Source organism: Trachymyrmex septentrionalis, unplaced genomic scaffold (genome assembly GCF_001594115.1).
Source record: "Trachymyrmex septentrionalis isolate Tsep2-gDNA-1 unplaced genomic scaffold, Tsep1.0 scaffold119, whole genome shotgun sequence".
Classification (NCBI taxonomy): Eukaryota; Metazoa; Arthropoda; class Insecta; order Hymenoptera; family Formicidae; genus Trachymyrmex; species Trachymyrmex septentrionalis.
In genome coordinates, this window is record NW_017304320.1 from 99,406 (window position 1) to 109,604 (window position 10,199).

At 30.9% G+C, this 10,199-nt stretch overlaps 1 protein-coding gene across 1 annotated transcript in view; it reads right to left on the reverse strand.

Annotated features, from left to right (window-relative positions):
* The window catches only part of LOC108754697 (whirlin), a 112,044-nt gene that overhangs the window by 30,786 nt on the left and 71,059 nt on the right, over positions 1–10,199 (reverse strand). The window contains exons 11-12 of the mRNA XM_018497198.1: positions 7,893–7,974; positions 6,536–6,643 (exon numbers count right to left, since the gene is read on the reverse strand). Of these exons, the coding sequence (XP_018352700.1) occupies positions 6,536–6,643; positions 7,893–7,974 (190 nt within the window). The remainder of the gene's footprint in view (positions 1–6,535; positions 6,644–7,892; positions 7,975–10,199) is intronic.

Consider the following 10,199-nt stretch of genomic DNA (forward strand, 5'->3'; position numbering starts at 1 on the left):
ATAAATTTATTTTGTAGTAATGTATATAAGTAAAATATAAATAATACAAAAGAGATTTTAACTCGTAGTCTAATTTTTCGTTCGATTTTTTTCTGATAAATTAAAAATTTAAAAACTTGAAGGTTTTTTTCACTGGAGAGTATCTAACGTTGAAAATTTAAAAAATTTCTCTTTTCTCATTCATGCTAAGGAACGATTCGTCCTAATTTCATTTTTGTGATCTAATAATTTACGGATTAATTGTGGTTTGCTGTGACAGAACACCTTGTATATTAAATTCCACCGTAATTAACTTCATAATGCGATTTTTCGATAACGATTTATAATTTCGCCCCGGCACGTTGATTAACCCTTTGAGGCTCGTTCTATCTTGAGACCTTTAAGTTATCGAAAACCGTATTTCATCGAATACTGTTTCAGTATGACGGCTTCCGAGACGAAACTTCGCAGTCATGTATGAAATTGTACGTATATAAATGCAAATATAATAGGTTTTTCAAACTTTTATCGATTAGTGGATTTGCGGTTAATTGTAAAAACATTTCGAGCAAGCCATTAATATCGACTTATTGGGGTTTTTAATCGGGCTATTATACAATTTACTAAAATTATATGTTGCGGCAGTTTTTGGATCGCGCTCAGATAAATATAGATATCGGCAGACATGAATTCTCGCGAGGAGATGGCGTCTCCGCGTGCAATTGGAATAACGATCTCGTGTAAGGCATCGGCTCGTCGTTATTATCTTAATTATATCGGGCCGACCTTGGCATTGGCTCCCGATTCTTCTCGAACGCGATCGCATTGCCCATACTGCAACGTATTCTCCCGATTATCTCAATTGCACATCGCTTCTGCTCTCGCGTGTGGGTCGATTGCACTTTTTCTCCCTCCCCGTAAGACGGCATAAAGCTGAGAATCGCGAAGGCTAATAAGGAGATAAATTTCTGAAGGTATATTTTTCTTTATATGCACATGAAATGGAGATAAATTGCGCGAGTCAGTCTTCTAAAGAAATATTCAATTATCACTTGTTGCTCGATGTGTTTACAACAAAAGTAAATTCGTTTATACATGTTATTAATATAATAAAATAATTTGATGGTTGTAGGATGAAATGAAAAAATTTCGATATACATATATATTTAAAATATTCTAATATCTACCTAAAATCTAACTAAATAGAACTGCATTATTAATATTGTTCGTATTATTTGATTATACATTGAAAAAGATTTTAAAGACTAAATTTTGATAAATATTTGTTTGACTAGTACTAACTAAACATTTACTTACAAACATGTATTTATTCAATAAAAATGATACTTAAATTAAGTTAATGTTCTTGTATCAAATAAACATATGTTTATATTTAATTAGTACTATTCGGACAGTTACTTATAATATTAAAATTTAATAAACTTTTTTTTTTATTATATTATTAGTAAAAGCATCTCAGCTTGAATAGCCTTTGTTTATTTAATATTAAAAATATTCTTTATTTTATTTATACCGAAAAGAATAATTTTGTTGAAGTATTTAAAAATTTAGTCAGATTTAAAAATAATTTTGTTGGGTCGACAAATACCTGGAACACCTAAGCATGAAACATGATAACATTGAATCAATTGAAACGTCTTAATAATTATTATGATAGCCTAGCAAAATTATTTTCTTTGAAAGTAAATCTTGAGCAAATTTTTCATACCTCAGCAAAATTGTTCTTTCGGTGTGAAAAAGACGATAAGACGAAGTTGTTTTAACTTTCAATATTAGAGTGATTCTAACAAACGAAAATCGAAATAAAATTATAATGAGATCAGATCAGTACGTGAGGTTTTTCGAATACGACTTTGCTGAGATATCTAAAAATTTAAGTAGACACAAATCTGAAAATAATTTTGTTGGATTATTAAAATAATTCTGTAGAAAAAAAACGTTTAAGCGATAAGGCTGCGAAGAGCCTTTTTAATATTCTAGAAACTAGTTTGAACGTTCTGCGTAATTATTTTGATAGCTCAAACAGAATTATTTTTAAATCTTTTCAAATCTTGGCTAATGAAATTTTTAGATACTTCAGCAAAACCATTATTTCCGTGTACATTGTTTAAAACTAATGTTGATATTAAGAATCGTTAAATCTACAAGAGTTGCTAGACGTTGTTAGATCGTGAAGTTCCTCGACTTTCTCGAGAAGGGAATTCCGATAATTGGTATTTCCTTCCTATCTCTCCGTTCGAGTACTTCAAGCAGAGCAAATGTATAGTTACGATGTCGTCCATAAAATCGCGGTTTCTTCATTATCCCGTTCTACGCACCTGCCTGGCAGAAGGCAATCCGGACGTTTTTTTTTTTTTTCATCCGGACGTCAGACGTTGTAGTAGTCGGTAGAAGTCGTTATTCTTGGGGAGAACGAACGATCGTAGGGCACTTTTCAGAAACTACATCACGTCAGTGACGTCGATAACACTGTGGCTGCCCGAGCTGCTACTTCATTGGCTCTTCTGTTCGTTTCGAATCGGCACCTGTCCGCGTATCTCGATCATCTCGTGTTTGTCTACCTGAGCGATCTTATTAAACGTCTCTAATACATTGCGACTTTGCTACATTTATTTGATATATTCCTGCTTCTTTCCGATTGCGTGTCGTTTATACATAGAAATATAAAATAACGAGGTCAGGGATCTCGCGGCCTTTGCCAATCGCAGCAAGCTCTTTTATGACATCCCTCGCGTTTCTTGAGGAATATTTAAGCAGTGACCTTCTTAAGACTTCAAAGAGTTACTCGAGAATGCCAGGTAAAGAGGAAAAGCATGATTTCCTGAATCTTGAGATGTCTGATGTTTACTTTTAAAGTATAACGTTTAAATGCTGAACCTTCCAAATTTTTGTCTTTTTTTTTTGTACGTGGAAAAAACGATTTTGCTGTAGTATCTAAAAATTTAGCTAGATACAAATCTAAAACTAATTTTGTTAGACTATCAAAGTAATTATCCAGGCCGTTTAATCATGATGATAAAGCTGCAAAAAGTTTTGACGTTCTAACAACTAATTTGTGTGTCATAATTATTTTGGTGGTCCAACAAAGTTATTTTTAGATTTGTATTTACGGTGAATACAACGGGTATTTACATATGGAGGAAACTTTTTAAAAAAAGTCTATTTGTAGAAAATAAAGGATTAATCAGCCATTTTTTTTTAAACAAAGAATACATTCTGTTCGAACATAAATAAAAGAGCTTCGTGAAAATAACCGAGTTTATGATCTTTTAAATTTCCCGATTTTAAATTCCTACCAATATTTTCTCCAAATAATAGTTTTTTATTTTCGCTTATTATTACGATAATATATTTTAATTATTATAACTTTTTGGATAAAATAATTTTGAAAGATATACAATTTGTATTATTTTTTGTTAATAAATTGCTAATTAATGTTTACTTCCTAAAACTAAGGAAGATATCTTTTCTGTACAGATATATCTTTTGCATTCGCTGTATCTAAACTTTTGGATGCTTCAGCAAAACCGTTCTTTCCACACTTTGAATTTCCGAAAATTTATACGGTTTTATTTTAGCTGGTATTATTTTCTCAGCTTGATCTTTTACATAGAACATCCGGGAACAAAATGTCGACGTCGCTGACGAATATCGGATGTTTCTCATCTGACATTTATTCCGCGTTAAAAAAACTGTGATCATCTATTTATTCCTGCCCCGTTCGGGATTAGTCATCATCATCATATAGGATAAGTACAGTTAAGATCGCCAAAACAAGACGCGAGACGTTTCGCGCGACGAGCTTAATGTCACCCCCTTTTCGTATGGATTACTACAATCATCTATAACGACCATTAGACATTATTAGATGGACTGACGATCTACCACTTTGAATCTACGCCTATAACATTACGTCGATATCGGGGTGCGATCATGCGACTGTCTATCAGGGAGGTTTATCACGGAAAGTTTACAGCTGCATCAGTTGATGCAAAACACGCGCTTGCACGAATTATATTGACCTTTATAATCTCCACCTAGACCATTGGAATAAAAATAGGGCGTGAGAAATGTAAACAACGAAAAACTGCTCTATAAATAAGAATAAATTGATAGGAAGGAAATAAATATGTGAGCATTTATTATTGCACCGATATCGTTTATTACTGTTATTTGATGCTGCGACTATAATAAATATTTAATTTTTATAACTCTGTCGAACAACAGCGCGTTTATAAACATCAGTAAATACCCCTCGAGTACGCGTCCTATATTTACCAGCGACACGAATTACTGTTGATAACACGACATTATTGATCTCATTGTAAATTTGTTTTCGCGTCAATGACATATTATTATCAGGTCGGTATCGCGATTACGATTACGATTACGATTACACGCGCGAATCACATAAAACGCGTTGGCGTAGAGTGCAAAAACGGCGTAGAAAATAAGCTTATTACGCTCACGTTTGCAATTCCGATCGATGATTGTACGTTGCGAAGATAACGAAAGGCGCAATTGCGCACATATGAATGTGACGCATAGACGAGCCGTATCGCGTCCTTTTATCAATTTATAATTAAAAACTGTAATGTAAAGTGTAATAAGTGAGGAACGATGTACACAATTATATCATGATTTATATTAATTAATACGAAAAAATTATACGATAATTTATACACTGAACAAAAAAGTTGTTCATTTGATTAAATTAAAGTTCATTTTTATTTCTTTTGATGAAAAATGTATGTATTTAAGTCGAACATATTATATTCGTCTTAATACATTTTCCGACGAAAGAAATAAAGATAAACTAAATTAATTTAGTCAAATAAACAATTGTTTTTTTAGTTAACTAATTTATAAATTGTATAAGACTGGCATGTGAAATGCGATATTGATATAGAAATATGAATCGAATGCGGTAATTAAAACGCAGTAATAAATTAATAACAAGTTAGTTTAATAATAAAAGTATAATTAGACGTTTCGGTTCTCTAATTTATTAATAGTCATCAATTTTTATGCACATACATTTTATACATATTAATTGAATATTCTTTTGATATTATGTGTGCACAATTAATTAGAATATTTTATTTTCTTTAAATCTTTTTTTTTTTTTTAAGAAAAAATTTGATTCGACGCAATTCCTTTTTTTATCTTTGTTCCATTTACTCAATAAATTCGCTCTAGAGTGATGTAGCGTGTACGTATTACACGTAAATAAGTGTACGTGAATAACAAGCGTGCACAAATTAAACGGTGAAATTATCGCGCAACGTTGCTCGAGCGTTATATACGAATTTAAATGAGGCCGCCCGGCAAAAACTCGATTTCGCACGTACTTTCGTTTAACTACTCGTTTGCAAAGATATTAGAGAGAAATTAAATAAGTTACATTTTTATTCATGTAAGAAAAATAATAAATACGGATCTGATATTAATATAAAACATAATACGCTTTAATAATTAAAATAATATTATCTGATAATAATAATTTTAATAAAAGGAGTTAATAAATTTAAAAATGTAAAAGGGGGAAGACTGATATATATAATATATGTATATATAAATTATAAATAGATATCTCTTTTATACAAATTAATATTTTATATATATTAAATAAATATCCTTTTAAAAATGATATATGCATAATTAATTAGAATATTTTGTGTCTAGTGTTTAATCAAATTTTTTGTTGTACGCTTTCCAAGATGTAACATTTTAAAGTGTAATTTGCATAAAGTAAGCAAGCGTTTGAGATTTACCTGTTGCCTGCAGCACGCGATACTTAAGTCTGTACTGTAAACAGCAATCTTTGTTTGTGTAATTATTCCTGTAACGGGATCACTACTCGCAACGTGTATTAAGTACGTCGGATGCAAACTACAGTGACGAGAAATTTGAATTTCTAAAACTTTTCTCCCTGAGAGACTGTCACACGATCGCTTGTCTAATTCTATAAAAGGCTCGCCTATCCTAGAATATTATGCGCTTTAAAGGGTATCTAATCGTCTGTCTTGTTATTCTACGGTAAAGCTATTACAGTAAATCTATCTCGAAACGAAAATTCTTAGCCACTAAAAATAAACCGATCGCCTTATAAGGCAAAAATATCAAACAATAAATATTTATATTTCAAGAATGAAGCAATTTGATTATCGTATTAGAATATAGTATTGAAAATATAGTTGCATGATGTATTATAGTATAAAAAAATGCAATTACATTTTCAAAAATAAGTATACTTTGATATATTCTGACATATAAATTTTTTAATCCAAATGAGAAATCTTGAATCCAAATGAGAATTTGAATCGAAATCTCCTTTATCGAATTTGCGTCTCGAGTTTTACTTTAAAATAAAAATCAATTAATTTAAATCAACCACATCAAAGGAATCGAGTTGCGCATCAGTAAATTCTCTCACTTTCGGACGTGATCGAAGTATTTCAGTAGCATTGGAGAGAATATAGAGGGTGTCTCAAAGTGCCGTGTCCGATGATCGAATTTTTGCTGATCGACTCACCAAATTGTCTGGGTGCAAGTGATGGCCATAATCCCTGGGGTTACCCCGCGAGCCGCCTGGGGAACTGTGTCTGCGACCCCGTCCGTTCTCGATCTCGTCATCGTAATCCTGGAAAAAAGGACACGACCGTGTTTCATCCTGATTGATCGCGAGAAAGCTTTCAATATCTTTTTCTTTTTTTTTTTATTATTATTTTTTTTTTACGACGATACCGGTGACACAAATTTTCATCGGGGATAAAGAATCGCGATATCCGACTTTAGCGGCTTTCTAGGTGTATCCCTTCGAACTCTTTCACCCGTACGGTGTTCCAATCATAATTTTTCACAGACAAGACAGCGCGGCGGTTCTTTTGTTCGCCGCTTCATAATTCGCACGAATAAAAGCAAAATTAAGATTAAACGAGATTGACGTTTTTGGAAATTAAAATTCCGGTTAAAAAATTGTGTAGGCATTTTATGATGCTAGTGTTGCGCTAATTTTTAAAATTCACGCGACGATACTTTAGTCCTCCTAATTTACATGATTTCTCAACATCTCATTTCTTATACATTTTTAGCTGCTAAAATAAAAAAGTAAAAAAATTAATAAGGTTCCACAAATTTTAGAAAAAAACAAAGGCTTTGTTCTTCTTTATAAATCCTTATAAATTATCGCAATTTTTTAATTAAATGTTACCGATAATTTCATTATTTATGTATTGTATTTATATATACGAGTATGTCACTTAAAATTGCATATAAACAATAAGAGAGGCTTTATCACATTTATTATTATATATATTGTAAAAAATATATTGTAATAAATTTTTGAAAATATACTCTCTGTACAAATTTAAACAACACACAACTTCTTTTACTTTATGAAATACATAAAGAATCACTATTTAGGTGTTGAGAAAAAAACAGATTTCTTTTATCAAATATTGCCAATAATTTTATTCCTTACATATATCATTGAAAATGATACACAAATAATAAAAGGGACTTTGTAATTTTTTTATAAATACCGTCATATTTATTTTCATATGTTGTAAACAAGATTTAAATATTTTATAGATAACATATATGTATATATTACGAATTTGTTATATACAAAAAATTCAAAGCTTCGAAAAAATGAAGAGTGACGGAATTTTTGAAAAGCATATTTTTTTATCGGTGTAAAAAGCCCTACGAGAAACACCTATTGCTTGTTGAAAAACAGAATGTGATCAAAATATTTATTCAACGTTATTTCTAAACATCCATTTTCAGCTTTCATTTTATCCGGCTTTGATTTTAAGTGATTGTAAGATTCGCTGCATGGCGAAGGATCACCGCGGTGCGACGGTTCGAAAAGGATACGCCCGCAGTACCTGATTGTCGCACTCGTCATCATTGGAGAGGGCGAGGTCGGAGGTCGTCACTTGGTGCTGCTGCGCCCTCCTGCAGCTCACTCTGCAATTGGCAAAATTTCCATTTCAGAACCACCCACCCCGTTCCGCGGCCGCTCTTATCAAATCGCGCGCCTCATCTTATTACGCCTATCGGCGTCGGGACGATTCGTCGTCAGATGGAGATCAATCGTCCCGATCGGAAACAAAGGGGAGGTGATCGAGCGGAAGTAAACGAGATTCACGAGATTTTGCGAATTCCGGAGCCGATTTAACAATTGCGAGCGTTGAAGATTAACAGCTAATTTCGAAAGGCGCTCTGCACCTTTTATTCGAGAAGATATCAAACGGTAATCCGAAGTGATTCCATCACATACCAACCTACCCTTCGTCTCAAATATAATCTCTAGTTTTCTAATGAAAGCAAATACTATGGCAGGCGATATCGCTTAAATTCAATAGCCGCAGCTCCGGGGATCGTGCAGTTCTATTTTCGGAGTAGAATATTGGATATAAATTTACTGTTCGCAACGAGCAGATTGATCATTCAAAAGTAGGATTCCGTATATTTGAAACATTAGATATAATTACGATCTGAGTAATTTTAATTAAATGAAAACAATAATATAGGCTACTAGTTAAGCTACGTTTTAATGTTAAAATTTATGTAACAAATATTTTAAATATACAAAACAAATGTTTTGACCTTGATCAGGTCATCTTTAAAATTTATTATAAAATCAATATCAAATGTTAGTTAAAAACACAAATCGGTAGGTTCTATTAATATTAGAAGTCAATATTGCAAATATTTCTTTAATATTAATACAATCTACCAATTTGGATTGTATTTTTAACTGACATTTCACATTGTGTTTATAATTAGTACTGAGAATAGTTTGATGGAGATTTAAACGTTTGTTTTGTATATTTAGAACGTTTGTAATAAAAATTTTAACACGAAAACCTGACTCGTAATGTATTATTGTTCTTGTTTGATCTTGTCATCCAATTTAGCCTTTTAATCCAATTTACTTTTTTGTACTTTTAATTTTAATAATCTTGTACCAAAATACAGAGTGCTTCTTAAGTACTATCGAATATTTTAAGAATTAATTTTATGAATTATTTTATAAAGGAAAGTTTGTATAGATGTATCCTAAAAGTCTCAAATATTTAAAAAATTTTATATAAAATTATCGTTTTATCTCAACAGCTCTCAAATGAAAGAAAACTTATGAAAGAGCTTTAATAAACTACTTTAGAAAATCTTTAGCGAGATTATATTACAATATATATACAATGAAATAATAAAAATTTAAAAAAATGATTAATTTTGACCATCAACTTTAAAGTAAAATACTTCCTTAAGAAAAAACGATAATAAAAAAATCAAATTTATTTAAAGTAAACTCTAAATCCTAGTAAGTTTAATGTTTCAATCAAAGTTAATAAATAAATAAATAAAATTTTATAACAAGAAAATATACTTTATTAAATAGAATCGATACTTAAAAGAAAAAAATTGAATAATTACTTTTCTCAGCAGCGGAATATTATTTTTCTGTGTATATCTTCGAAAAGAGGCCTAAGACATATGATATCATATGAATATTTCTTTTTAAAATAATCTAAAAAATCTTCTTCTAAAATCAAATAATTAAATAAATTAGTCTCTTAAAATGACACAATAATAATAAAAAGAAAAAAATTTAAATAAGATTAATAAAGAGTTTATGCGGATTAATATATTTAAAGTAAAACAAAAATTATTGAAAAGCGAAGTTTGTATATGTTTTGACTCATATTTAGACTCATCTACAGCATGAAAATTCAATCGAAAGTCTCATAATTATAATATAGATTAAAATTGTCTCAATCTAACATCCAGTTTACAGTATAAGTAAGCATGAATAAGATGGATATAAATTAGAATGAGACAGCACATCTGAAAAGAAACAGTATTCATACCCTTTTTTCACTCTTATTTTGACAAAATTCTTGGCCAAATTTTGTTATAGGGTCTCTAATCTAAATATGAGCCGAAACGTACAAATTGCGTCTCAGTAATTTTTGTATTATCTACACACTTTGAGTATATTTGCACATTAACATCTATGTTGACTCTTACTAGTCTGTACTCTTTTCTTTCTATTGTTTTTGTTCAATTCTTAAAATAGTGGACAGTGCTTAAGAAATATCCTGTATACATCTCTATACATATTTAAATAAATTCGAACAGTCCAGATTCGTGCGATCGTACCCGGGAATAGAACTACATGAACGGAC